Source organism: Taurulus bubalis (genome assembly GCF_910589615.1).
Source record: "Taurulus bubalis genome assembly, chromosome: 1".
In the NCBI taxonomy this organism is placed as follows: Eukaryota; Metazoa; Chordata; class Actinopteri; order Perciformes; family Cottidae; genus Taurulus; species Taurulus bubalis.
The window spans coordinates 13,990,850-14,005,396 of NC_136589.1; the positions used below are offsets into that span (position 1 = coordinate 13,990,850).

The window sequence follows — 14,547 nt, forward strand, 5'->3', positions numbered from 1 at the left end:
AAGACATTGAACTGCAGGAACATTTACTTTTGCATAATTTGTGTTATTCAGGCTTATTGCGAAAAAAAATGGAGCAGTTCATTTTTTGTATAAAATAATTGTTGTGCAGGCCTAAACATTATTATTATGCAAATACCCACAACAAAGTAGACGCCGAATTTCACACACTCACGTTAATGTTAATTTTCATTTTTTTCTCTAAACTAAATACATTTTAGTCGTTTTATAGGCTTTTATTTTTGGTTTAGGGGCTATGAGTGTCCCATGTGTGTGCGCGCATGTGTCCTTGTTTCTCTTATTTTGACAGGGCGTGATTATCGTTGCATATCCAAATTAAATACATTTAAAAAAAGAGTCATGCCGCATGATTCATTTTTTGTCACTGCATGACGCGGGGACTTCTTAAACAGGGCCGATGCTGTGAGACCAGCAGCGCTCACAAGTTGCGTCACAAAGTGGACACACTGACTGTCTGCACTGAGAAAACCAACCGTGCAAAAACAGAAGTGAGCCATCAAATGTAGAAAATAACAACTCTATAAATTACACATTTTATTGCATGAAAAACAAAAGTAAGTAGGGTTCCACCATGAGAGTGGAGGACTAACCGAGCCTTTGTACAGGCAGCTCGCCTTCAGCAGCCCGCGAACATCTAACGCTAAATAGATCTGCATTTGTTCTTTTGAGAGAACCGCAGGAAAAGAGAGACGTCATGAGGCGCGTGCTGCAAAGTGTCACTTGTTTTCTTAATTTTGTCTTATTGGCCTAATTCTTATTCTCTCCGTATAAGGTCGACTGTCAGTAGACCGATAATTCAAATGGGACAGTGAATGCTCATCGGCCTAAATCGCGTCCCCTGATTTCTGTGTGCGGCCAGAGGGCTGCGGTTAGTAACATGTGGCCTATAGGCGCTGCTGGGAGGGCAGAGGCACCCATGGGACCCTCTCTGGGAGACAGAAGAGGAGCATCATTAAAATAGATTTAAGGTCGAGTCGCGAGCTCAGTGATCACGGCCGCTCGGAGTTTTGAAAACGGTTGAGACTTTCAGAAAAAAAAGAAAAGTAAATTTTTATATAACTATATATATATATATATATAACTATATATATATAACTATATATATATAGTTATATATATATATAACTATATATATATATGTATATATATATATTTATATATATATATATTATATATATAATATATATATATATATATATATATTCACTTTAATAGTTTTACACGCGAGATGAAGTTGCTTTTAAATAGTTCTAATGATTTACTTGAAATATAAACAATGGGATTAGAGCGTGACAAAGTAAATACGTTTGAGTTGTAATTATTTGGATGAATGGCGTCGAGGCTTTCATTTAATATTCGGCTCTGAATTGACTTGTTATTAATAACACCAAGTCAAGAAGCCATCAAAACACCAACACGTGTATTTAAAAAAAAGAGAGACTAAACAAGACCAGATTAACATAGACAAATTATTTAAAGAGTATTATTTAAATACAATACACACATTTTGCATTTTTGTAAAATAGGATAGGTGTGCTAATATCATTCTATAGGTATATTGATATTAAACAAAACATACGATATAGAAAATAAACAATAATATATTCACTTCAGGGGTGGATACAATAACCTAAACATATCTGTCAATCTGATAAGGGCCATACAAATGCTGTTGGCTTTGTGTCAGACAGGTGTGGATTTGTCTCTGCAGCCATTTCTAAAGATGGAGTGCATCTTGATTGCATAATACTGAAGTTGTTGTGTGTGTTATGTATGGTGCTTTTCATTAGTGGAAGATGTAATCATCCTTTAGTCTAATTAAACATTTTTCCAACTGATTTAATTGAAAAAAAAACCTAAAACATTATTTTAATTCAAAGCCTGTGAAATGAGCTTCAGTAAAGTTGAAGATACACAATCACCCACAAACACCCACCCAGACACCCACAGTCACCAAACACACACACACACACACACACACACACACCAAACTAGTTTTTCTTCTTGTCTGTATAGTTATGTTTTATAAAGGCCACAAATGCCAGCTCAGAGTATAACTTTTTTATATCTATTTTAAAGAAGCCGCCAGTGACTCTTGTGGACAATGAAGTCAACAAAACCGAAAAGATCCCAATTTTAGAAATAATTCTCAGTAGTCGCAGACCACCCAGCGACAGAAATTTGGCCTCCCTGTTGAAATGCTTTGGTGGATTCCTCAAGTTAAGTCCTGTCGCCGTGCCAGAAGAGCAAAGCCCATTCATGCTCCGAACCCCATGTTCGCCTCGTTCTCTATCATATTTCGCCTCTTCCTGCCCTTTCACTCTCAATCTCTCATGACATCTGTTTTGTGGCGCCCCCCAACCACCCCGTCCGTCTCCCATCGTCTGACGTGCTACATCAACGCAGAGCAGAGTAAACGTCCACTTTTTTGGGGGTAGAAAACAAGTCCCACAGACAGACGAGCAATCACACATGTATGTTTTTTATCCATCTTTAATATGTTCCAGGAGTATGAAAGCGCATAATTTATCGTTCATGCTTTCATCAAAATTGGGAAAATGGGTTTTTTATGTGGTGGCTGTGAAGTTAGAAGTATAGTTTCTGCTGTTTTTAATTCAATCACTATTCCTTTCACTTTCCTCTGCAGCTCGCCTCAGCTTTTTCCCATTATAACTCAGCAGCTTGTGTGTTTCCACCTGGGTTGGGTGGTCACCAAACAATGCAGCTGAATATAAGTCTTGCTCCTCAATCTGCTGTCAAGAGACTAGTTTTTGTGGCAGATCATTTCATGTTTTCAATTCTGAGGTGAACCACAGACTGAAAGTCCCAATCTGGGATTTCCCCACCGAGCAGGAGGCCCAAAGACAAGTTATTGTGACCTTTCTGATATCTAACCCTGACCTCCCTCTCTCCCTCTCCCTCTCTCTCTCTCTCTCTCTCAGACGCTGAATGGCTCGCCCACAGTGAACAGCTATGCCACAGCACCCAGCACCCCTCCCTACCACCCTCCCACCACCCGAGTGTCACCCTACACGGGGTGCAGCGGCACCACGTCGGCCTCTGTGACCGGTCCCACATGGCGGCCGGCCAGTGGCAGTGCGCCATCTCCCCGCAACTGTGACACCGCCGCCTCTCTGGCCTTCAAGAGCACGACAGCCGACCGTGACGCCGTCCACCCGGTCGCCGCCTCGGCCCTGTGAAGTCAGACTGATGGGAGGGAGAGAGATGGAGGGCGGGGGAGGGGGAGGGTCGGGGCTGTAAGAGACAGCGATGACAGGAGACAACAAGTCTGTCCCCTGTGGCTTCACTTCATTCCCGCTGCCTCCTTTCCACGAAGGACTCGGCCCGAGGACCCATATTTGTGCCTCCTCCTCCTCCTCCTGCTACACACAGTCAGACCAAAGACACACAAGGAATAAACTGTCGTTTTTTTTTAACCAACAAACTTGTTTGAAAGAACTTGCAGGACAGACAGGTGTACTGAAGGACTGATGTATGACTGCTCCTCTATCCATCAACACAATTCCTCTCAGATTCTTTATTGCACACTTCTGCAAATGTCTTTGGGCAAACTGGGGTAATGTATAACTTCACGAGTACGCAATCAAAGAGGGGAGAACTTTGCATTAGTGTTTCAGGGTGCTTTATAATTGCTATTGTTTTTTTTTAAATATATATATTTGTTTGTATGCTTTTTGTGTGTGTTATGTTTCGATAAAAACAACTGGCTTATGGAGCTTTGTTTTCCCACTTCTCTAAAAATTTAGCTGTATGCAGGAGCTCTAGAGGGAAGTTTATTTATTAGGTTAAGGTACATTGAATGAAGTGCAATTGGCCTTACAGACAGCATGATAATCTCTATACATTTAGACAAAATTGGCATTGGTCTTATGTTGGAGTCTAGAGCATTAACAATTGACAAATGTTGCACAATGAAATTGAATGTATCTTATTAAATTGTTTGGCTGTTACTGGTCTTCATGGAGTCTGCAAGTTGTTTTGGGGGTAAATCCTCAACAGTTTATATTCTGAGACCAGCAGACGTATACAATATCTATCCTCCCTCTCCCTTTCTGTTAGTACCTTCAGGTACATTCAGGGTTTCAAAGCCTGCCGGCCTGTTTTACATTTGCAGGAAACTGCTTTTCATAAAAAATATATGTCCATGCTCACGCAAGGCCTGGATTTTCTATTACCGAGCGTCAGGGCTCACTGAGGAAGTTCCCCAGAAATGCTTTGAGCGCACAGTTTTTGTCACCACATAAAGCAATTCTTTAAAATGTTTTAGTCATTAAAATAATCTCACCTCATTACACTTAATATGGCCCTTTCTATATTCATAAACATTTATGCCAGATTATTAGCTCAATGCTGAAGGAATACATAGTTTAAACTAATTAATAAATATATCCTAAATAGGATTAGCGGTTTGGATAATGGAATGGAATATATATGTATACATATATATATATACACACGCACACACACACACACACACACACACACACACACACACACACACACACACACACACACACACAACACACAATATAAAGCACAGTAGTATTACTGAGATAAAGAGAAGTGATATTTTCTAATCTCACCATTTTTTTTAATTTATAGAAAAGGCTTTCAGTAAATATCTCATAATAGTGGTATGATGGTATGATTTTGAAAGCCCTACTTCCTTTTGTAAATAACAGCAAAAGTTTAATGTTAAGTGTTATAATTTAAAATCAAAGATGTATTTCAGTTGATCTCGGCTTGTGCAAGACAGTAAATCAGAACACCACAGACTCCCAGACTGCCGGAGCGAGGTGGAGTTTGTGTGCATTCAGAGATCCACAAATAGGCTCATCGGCCTGTGGTCTCCGAGGTCATCAGACTTCTGACCCGAACACGAACCTCCGGCAGCCACAAAAAGGCCCCGAGCGAGGCTCGTCGAGGCCGACTTAACGCGTTCATCACAAAATAAACGCCACACAGCCTAGTTGACAAATTACATGTTTGCAAAAATAAATAATAGGTGTAGTGTAATAAATTCTGAGCGTGTCTGGCAAGCCCAGTCTAGCCCTGCAGTGGAAACCAGATATTCAAACCAACAACGGGGCTCCGGCGCGGACACAAAATCCCAGATTAATAACTCGATAAAACTGCTCACCTGCTCTTTTACATAGCATTACCTGCTGCCGAGGGTTCAGAGGGCGGCTGCTTTAGTTATGTCTCCAACCCTCCTGTGTTACAGTGTAAACAGTCGCCCCCATGTGACAGTGTCAACATTCTCCCCGATGCAGGGGCTGATTTGACTTGGAAAGCACTCTTCCCCGCATCCAGTGGTCACGGACTGTTGGTCAGGGATCGTAGTGTTTCTTTGACCGTACGTGAACCACATCACAGGGACGTGACGATCACGCGGCCTCCCCTTGTACATCCATCAGGTACAGTAAATGATGGTTGACTCTCTTGAGTGGCATGAAAAAGTCGTTACATGCTTCTTTTTTACCCTCCGTTTACCTCAGAGCGCGCACACGCACTCGCACACGCACACACACAAAGGCCAAACAACTTTTCCTTTCAACTAAGCTTCACAAACCGAGCACAGCCTTGTTAGTCTCCTCTGACTCATGCACCAAAATTAAAATGCGGTCGTCTTAATTGACACCAGTATTTAAAAAAAATAGGAACAGTGTGTTTTCTAGACAGGAGGAATAGCTTCTCGAAAGCCTAAATAATCCCTGCTCTTGTAGTCTAATGCTGGTCAGCTCTGTGGAGGCGAGGGCCTACGAGGCGTAGCTTTAAAAATAGGGGTTGGACACATGTTTATAATTAATGATGACGAGTCTGACTTCAGTGTCATATGGTTATCTTTACTTCTCCACATGCAATCAGAAACAAGACAGCCGTGCAAAGTAACACAGAGCAGAGTTCTGGACGCATGCACGGTCTTGTGCGTGCGTCTGCTCAATGAACGTTTCCAAAAGCAGCTGACAACAGCCAGAATGTTTTCTTAATGCCTTAAAACAGCAACGTTGAGCACACAGGTGAGCAAAAAAAAAATTGGGGCTCGGGGAAAAAATCACAACATGTCTGGTTCCGTGTCTTTGGCATGTACGCACGAGACTCCCGTGTCCAATCACACCGACATGAATCACTGCTTCTTACATGTGTAGTGTAAACCCTGCACATTTTAAATCTATATGAATCATTAATCACATTGGGACCGACAGGTACGGCCATGTCCTAATTGGAGGCCTGTCTTAGTGGAGCCATTGAATGGAGAGGAGCATACACGGACACGGTGTAAACAAAATGAAGACAAGGGGGACTTTTCCGCAGAAGATTTATGATGAGCGCGCTGTGCAGGGAATTCAGGTGAAGGGTGGGTCCTGTTGCTACAGCTACCAGCAATACACGCGGCGCATGTTGCAAGCTGTCAAGTCTGAAACAAACACACACACTCAGCACTCCATTACAGACCAGGACAGGTTAAGCGCTAACAATTCCATCAGTCTGCGAGCCGCTGTTGTTTGTCTCTCACCACTGGCCCCTGGGCCAAAAAGCAGGAGCCACTCCATTTTGGCTCGAGAGAAACTCCCACATTAATGATGGCTGTCAAATGCCAACGTGGCTCAATGTAAGCTACTGCCAGATGAGGTTGAGATGAGTCTCTCACAGAGCAGCCATTACGCCGAAGGCTGTGCAACAGGTGTGTGTGTGTGTTTGTTTGCACTGTTTGCATTTTTTTTTTGCACACACACACACACACACACACACACACACACACACACACACACACACACACACCACCATTCCTGCAGCCACATTTGCATTTCTTGAGCTTGTTGTTTTAGCTTGCACTAAAGCAACTGAGGCACCTAATACAACTTCTACAGCTGACAACTAAGTGCTCTGAAGGCGGGGAGGAGGAGTGCGAAGACGTGGTAAAGTGAAGTAAGGTGATACGTCTGTATCGACGTCAAGCTGAAACGTTCCCAGTGAGGTACAAACACGCAACAACACAATCTTTCAGGACGCACAAGTGCTCGACCTGACACACAAACAGGGAGGCACCCAGTGAAGAGTTTCATATTGGTTTTATTTTATTGGTTATAGCGATACACATGAAGAGCTTCTCACAAAAGTCAAATGAACAATTTAAAAGGTATCATATTCCAATTCAAAAGGAGGTTCTTAAAAATATCAGTCATGCAAAAAAAAAGAATATTCATGAAAAAACTTCTACAATTGGTCGTAACAAGAAATTCTTGGACACGGTCATTCTTAAAAAGGATCAGGCACTATTGCGGCTATTTGGTTAGTTTAAATAGATTAAAGCTCTGTATTATGGGTGGGATCACAGTATATTTCTATGTAATTTCTATGTCTATATTATTCTGCTGGTCCATGCACTGTAGCTAGCTTTAAATGTATAATAACAGTAATATATCTTAATATTATTTATGTTTGATAGATATGGACGATCCGTGAGACTCAGTATGTGTTAGTTTCATCATAAACGTCATGTACTCTGCAGTTACATATTCACTATCAATACTTGAATGCTCTGGAGCTGAGATTTGGTGTTTTGTAACCATGCCTTCATTACATTCTTGGCGTTGCATTTAATTTGAAACTGAACATTATGACCCCGGAAAACTTGGCATCAAATATTTAGTATGATAACATTGAGTTCTCATGACTAAATAATGTATTTCATAAAAAACGTTCTTGTCAGAGTTCAGAGTTAAACTCTCAAAGACACCATTTCCTTCATCAGGGCTGTTTGCTCAGATTTGACCGACTACTGCACCACTTCAAACCAGCGAGAGGAGCACTAAAATACATTAATGTGAAATAAACCAAAATGTTCTAAATTTGGTCGAAATTTCAGAAAACATTGAGTTCAAGTAGGACCCCATTACTTATAATAAGAAGCTGGTTGAGAAAAAGGGTTTTCAGGGTCTCTGATCCACTGTTAAAAACCTGTTTTCTATTAAAAAAGTACTGGTCAATCTTCAAATATTGCAGCTGTTTTTAGTTACTTCGATGAAGATGTGTAGTTTTTCCTGAGATTGCATTGAAATACATGGTAACACTGATGGGTTATTTTGTAGAGCAGTATTGTGTAATCAAGGTAAAAACAAACAATGCATTTGGTCTGACGTTACTGGAATCGGTTCACGGTGTTGGTGATGAGGCACTCTTTTGGTTTCCCTTCATTATATTCTTTAGTTTGGTTAAAAGTTCTTCTGCAGCCACCCGGAGACATATTCATAGACCAGCAGCATCACTGCTCCGCCTGTGAGCAAACAGAAGAGAGAGAGAGCCACAGTGAATCGACTGCTAGTGAAGAAGCAGTGTGAATCAATAGGAACTGAGTTTTCGTATCATGTGTGGAATATATTGCATTCCAGATGAGCGGAATGGTTGGGTACATTCGGGAAAAATGTGTGCGGTAGGCAGTGGTTCTAGCTCACAATATTTCCATTAAAATGTATAGAAACAACTTAAACATAGATTTTTGTTATTGAGTCCATGATTCAAAATGTTACGAATGTACACTTCTGAGAGGGGCTTTCCTGGACACATTTCATTGGAAACTTGCAAAGTTGAATTTAACACCACCATGCTTTGGGAAGCGCTGTCTAGATTAATAATTTGAGAGTTCCCAGACGCAAAACAAAAAAAAGATACATTTCAGTTCTTCCAACCAATCTCAATATTATTCAAACATGTTCGTCTGCTGTAATGTGGAATTTGTGACTATAAGGATGAGTTAAACACCAGTATAAATAACTCTTTATTGTTACCTGGTCCAAGCCTCATTATCTTGGGCACCAACCCCTTGTATAGCGCCAAGTACCTATAGGAAAAAAAATAGGATGTTAATTATGTGAAAATACAGAATACCATAGTTAAACCTCAAAGTGTGTAGATCCAGTTTTCATCTATTTATACCTTCAGTGTGTGTACTTGCATATGTGTATAGTCTGTCTCTCTGTCTCTCACCCCGTCGTCAGGTACATAGTTGGGGTCTAACGGCCAGCGGTGGCGAGTACCTGCCCCTTAATGCGTTCAAGGTGATCAGTGACTGCCGGCCTCCGCCTCGTGCTCTCCGTCCCGCTCCCTGCCCCCGCCACTGATGGCGTTAATAAGGCTCGACCCACTTCCTCCCTGGCCCTCTGTCTGATTAGATTGACCTGTGGAGCGCCGCGCGTCTCGTTAGGGTCTGCTTAACGACGTCTCCCATAGGGACCACTAATTAGCTGGGACTGTGTTGTGTTAGAGCAGGGGACTGGATGTGGCAGAGGGGGCACCCTCCATGCACCCCTGCGACGACAAGGTTTCAGTGCCGTTCCCGCAGCAGCCCCCGAGGCTCCTGCGTCCACTAACTACAAACATCTCGCTTGCCCTTGTCTAGCGGAGCTGCATGGGGGAAAGTGGAAAGCCGAGGGCAATAGCTAAAATAACATACACCTTTTCCTTGAAGCCTCCATTTAGAGCTGCCATTCTCCGAGACTTGAAAATATGTTAACATTTACTGTACGTCTGACAGACTGCCGAAATGTATGTGCAAACACGTGGGGAATACAGCCCGGAATGTAACGTCACTATTTGGTTTCCATTTATCGGATCACAGCTTTGCATCCAGCTATTCATGCACTTCTCCTGTAGTTAGTGCAGGAAACTCACACTGCACAATCAAACCCTGCTAACTTGTAGCAGCAGCTGGTACATTTGTCTTTTCTGACAGCTAGTTTGGCACACAATCAACTATCAATTGCTAACAAAGCAGACAAAGTGCCTCATTAATTCTTGGACGTATCAGTGCCGGTGTTTCTTTTTTTTTCTTTTTACTGATGATCCCCTACTTATCCCCTCCCTGCCCCCTGGTTCGTACCCCTCCTCCCGGTACACCAGTGCCATGGACTGGAAGCAGGTGTGGTACTTGATCTCTCCGGGCACAGGCTGGGGGCCCTGGATGCGGCTCTTGGCTACGTCGAAGGGAATGTTCACGCAGGAGGAGATGGTCCCCGACACCAGGCCAATAGCAAACTTCCTCATAAACTCCAGGGTAGGGTCCTGGTAAAGAGGGGAAGAAACCGGATTAAAACAAAGTGTATGTTCGACAAGTACCACTTTACTATTTCAAGAGTGGGCACGAGGTGTTAAATACCATTGCCCTAAATATAAGAAGTAAATATAACTTACTGCAATAAAGACAAAGTAGTGTCATGGAGTCGTTACGTGTATGTGAGTTAAAGTGGGGGAGAACATGAGGGGGCTTGTGCATATGACTGCAAAGCTGGCATGAAAGCCTGGATCATTTTATGGTAGCGGGGGGTCAGATTAGTGCTTCCTGACTGTGGTGCAGCGTTCTGATTGGCTGAACAGAAGCACATGTTCTTTGGGGAGCCAAGACAGAGGATTTATAAACGGGGTGCATGCAGGCAGACTGGGGAGGCATATGGGGACAATTTGGGTAATTGGGCTGTGACTCGGTACAGGGGTATAACTGTACCAAAGAAGCCAAGACTCAGAGAGCTCTGACAGCTAATTGGCCGGGATATTTTTACAAATGACAGCAGCCTCTCTGGTTCAGGCTTTACTCAAGCGGCTGGACACCCTGAGAGTCGAGGTAAATCAACAGCTAATCCCACTTCTTCTTTTCTTTTTCTATTTTTTTCAAGTGGGATGTGGGGAAGGGGGTAACATACCCTCAGCCTAAGTACACCCATCAACCCACTTCCTAACAGCCCTAAGCAAACATCTCCTCACACATTCACTTGTGAATGATGGCAGTGTGCTATCTGCCTCCTCTCTACCATTCAAATTGAGACACGAGAGAAGCCGGAGCTCGGCCAGCTTCATTTGACTATGGACATGTCTGAGTTGCAAGCTCATTGCTCATGTTGCTGACAAATGGGCTTTGGAGAAACGCCACCATCAGCTCAGCCTGCAGGCTGTTCGAGTCTACAATAGTTTTTCTTTCCTGCTTCAACAATAGCCGCCGTTAGCCTCTCACAAACGGCATCATTCCATCGCCGTACATACCGATGGATAATTCCCAAAAGCGACAGCCACAATATAAGAAGAGAGCTATTTGGGTCATCCAGCCACATAATTATCATTCACAGAGGATGACCACTTGCTTCTCTGTATATGCGTCACTGGAAAAATGTTGAAAATATAGCAGGGCTTTGGCTCCCACTGTAACCGTCTCTTTGAAAACAGTACCGTTGCCTGTTTCCAATTAGTTCATTGGAGTTAATCTAATGCTCCGGTTTGTACATATGGACCTGCCGTATGGTAACATTTCCGTTAAACAAAATTAACTTTTGTTTGGGCCATCGGGCCCTGCCGGATGTGTAATCTTAAACTTTGAGGATGTTATGACGAGCAAACAGACGAGGTATTAGTGGGGCTGATCTTACAAGCTCGTCTCTGATTTTTGCTTCCTCCTCGGCGTGGCAGTCAGGCTAACTAATCACACCATCAAACACTCGCAGTCCCCCACTGGCGAGGTGGCTGGGACACGTGCGTATCATGTAGTCTGAAGTTAGCAAAAAAATTGGTGTAAGTCAAGGTTACAAACACCAACCAAAAGAAAGCACAAGTGTCCGTCACTTGGCTTGGGTTGCGTTTATCCCCCAGGAAACAGCACCGGAGGTCGGGAGTGTGATCATAGGTTTTGATTGGCATATTACCGGGCTGGAAGGAATGGCATCCTTGACATTGAAGTAGAAGCCAAAGTAGATCATGTTGAAAACTCCATGGCGTCCCAGTGTGGACGTCAGTCCTTTATTCAGGCCCCGCAGTCCAAAGCCGTCGGAGTTAATTATGAGCCTCGCTTGAGCGAATGAAGAGGGTTGCTGTGTTGGAGAGAGGGAAGACAAAAGAAGGACGTGTCACATGACGGCAAGAACCCACCGGGCATCGAGAGAAACGCATGGCAGTGTTTTACTTCATATCAACCTTTGTGAAGGAGTCTCTGTTGGCCTGGAGACTGACTTTCACAACTTCGAACGGATTGACGACGACAGCCTCCGTCAAGCCTGCGCCGAGCCCCGCTACAGACAGCGCCTTGAGTGCAGATGGACAGGATTTAGAGGAGAGAGAATGTGCAAATAATAATAATAATAATACGCAGAATAGACAAAATCATGTAGACGGTGAGGGAAATTGTCAGTGTGTCCGAGCTACCAGAGCTTCATGGAGAATCGTATAGCTTCGCTTTCAGAAACCTGTTGTTTTTATCTCGTCTCAAAATGGACATTTGTTTCTGTCATGGCTTGTCAATGTTGTCGTGTGACAAATGTGTGAAGACACCTGTGTTTCATATCATTTGACAAAATGTCAGATGACAGACAGGAGGGAGAGGGAGGTGAAGGAAAGGAGAGAAGAGAAACAGAAAAAAAGGAATGTGAGCAAAGGAGCAAGCTGATTAAGATTGATCTTTAAAAAGGAGAAGGGAAAAACACAATCATAAGTTATTTTATAATTATTTCATAATAATCAAAGTACTTCATTTCGTGACACTGTAACATATATATACACACACATATATATATATATATATATATATATATATATATATATATATATATATATATATATATATATATATATATATATATATATATATATATGTATAAGCCTGACATGTGATTAAGAGTGGATGTTGCAACACTGCATGTATTTGCATGGAAGTGTGTGTGTGTGTGTGTGTGCGCGTGTGTGTGTGTGCCCGCGCTGAGAGAAGTGTAATGGGAACACGTCAAGAACGTGTCTATAGCTCATTACTCTTCCTGCCTCTTTATCCTGCTGTCAGGGCCCCGGGACCCATCCTCTCAAACATGCCTCGCAATGTTTACACAGCCAGCCAGCCACATTTTAATTCCTTATTTGTATTATTACTGCGTGTGTCCTCATTAATCAGAGTGAAGGCATTCAGCTGTGCCATGCTGAATAGGGGAGAGAGAGAGAGAGAGAGAGAGAGAGAGAGAGAGAGAGAGAGAGATTCAGAACCAATCCGTAATTCACTCGCACTAATGATCTTACGTGATTACAGTACTTGATACATGAGGGCTTCTGGGGCGGGGGATGGGGTTTGGAGGCACTTGAGGAAGAGGAAGATGAAGAGATAGAGGAGGAGGAGGATAGCGTGATGGATGGGACAGGTAGACATTTCTCCACCAATGGCTGTGAAACAGGTTACAGGCGAGCCATCCGTCACGCCTGACACTTGGCTGCCACCTGAATACCTGGTGTGTGTGTGTGTGTGCGCGTGTGTGTGCGTGTGTGTGTGCGTGTGGTGACCGCGCCCCAGCAAAGCAGATCTGTGTCGCTCAAAACTCTGACTCAGTATAACAGAAACCAGATTGGTTGAGAAGGATGAAACCACTCGTATTCATGGCCTGAGGCGTAACCATGTTCCAGAATTAACAACCACCAAGCAAACATACACAGGAGACTGTTTATTAGGACTGTGTTGTAATTGCCATTATTTTGGCTTCACTCCAATTCTGACTTTGAGGTTTAAGTGACGAATTTCAGCTCTAAAAGATTTCTTGATGTTCACGTCCTCGTACTACTGGGTACTACTCTTTTTTAAAATTGTAAAACCCTTCTGATTTTAATATATATATATATATATATGTATATATATTTGTATATATATATATATATATATATATATATATATATATATATATATATATATATATATATATATATATATATATATATATATATATATCCCTCCTGTTATCTTTTGGGTCAATTTGACCCCATCCAATGTTTAACGTCTCTAAATATATGATTGATATAATTTTGTTTGCTTCATATTTCATGAATTTTCCTAATTTAATGGGGACAACTGGGTAAACATAAAATGAACATGATGATATGTTTTCAATGTCCTGTACACATCTTGAACGCATCGGTGTTCTTTGGGGTCAATTTGACCCCAGGCTGTTTTAGCTGTATAAAACATGTAAGAAATATCAACATTTTACACACATTTGGTTTTGGTTGTTTTGGATGATATTAAGGTCACTTTAAAATGCAACTTTATAATCTTCAAAAAGCTTTAGGTTTCTATCCTATCATAACTGTAGTAGTGCGAGAACCACTGATAGTTCACATGACATGGGGGAGGGGAAAATATGGTTCAAACATGTAAAAGTTTGCACAGCAGCCTTCTAAACCATTTTTCTTGGTGCTCTGTGTGCTTTCTTTCTGCTCTCTCTCAACTGAAAATGACTTCTAAGGAAAGGTTTTCTGTTAATGAGGTGTTGTCCCATCTCTTTGACCATGAAAGTGACATTGAGGCGAATGTGTCTGAGACAGGGGATGAGGTCCCTGATGATGAGGCATCCTCCTCTCCTATATACACGCGCACGCACGCACGCACGCACGCACACACGCACACACGCACACACGCACACACACCAGGAAGTTACATTGAGATTGAAATCTTGTTCACAAGTAAGTCCGAGTACAAAATATCTGAAGGCTGTTTTTCCA

General features: G+C 42.4%; 2 protein-coding genes across 2 annotated transcripts in view; one reads left to right on the plus strand and one right to left on the minus strand.

Moving 5' to 3' along the window:
* The window catches only part of pax9 (paired box 9), a gene marked incomplete at both ends in the record, with an annotated part of 5,988 nt that extends 2,770 nt beyond the window's left edge, over positions 1–3,218 (plus strand). The window contains one exon of the mRNA XM_079222396.1: positions 2,961–3,218. Within this exon, the coding sequence (XP_079078522.1) occupies positions 2,961–3,218 (258 nt within the window). The remainder of the gene's footprint in view (positions 1–2,960) is intronic.
* A 3,879-nt stretch (positions 3,219–7,097) lies between these two features.
* slc25a21 (solute carrier family 25 member 21) overlaps positions 7,098–14,547 on the minus strand; it is an 83,652-nt gene continuing 76,202 nt past the window's right edge. Inside the window, exons 6-10 of the mRNA XM_079215097.1 lie at positions 11,995–12,102; positions 11,727–11,891; positions 9,920–10,101; positions 8,829–8,881; positions 7,098–8,317 (exon numbers count right to left, since the gene is read on the minus strand). Of these exons, the coding sequence (XP_079071223.1) occupies positions 8,256–8,317; positions 8,829–8,881; positions 9,920–10,101; positions 11,727–11,891; positions 11,995–12,102 (570 nt within the window). The 3' untranslated portion in view covers positions 7,098–8,255. The remainder of the gene's footprint in view (positions 8,318–8,828; positions 8,882–9,919; positions 10,102–11,726; positions 11,892–11,994; positions 12,103–14,547) is intronic.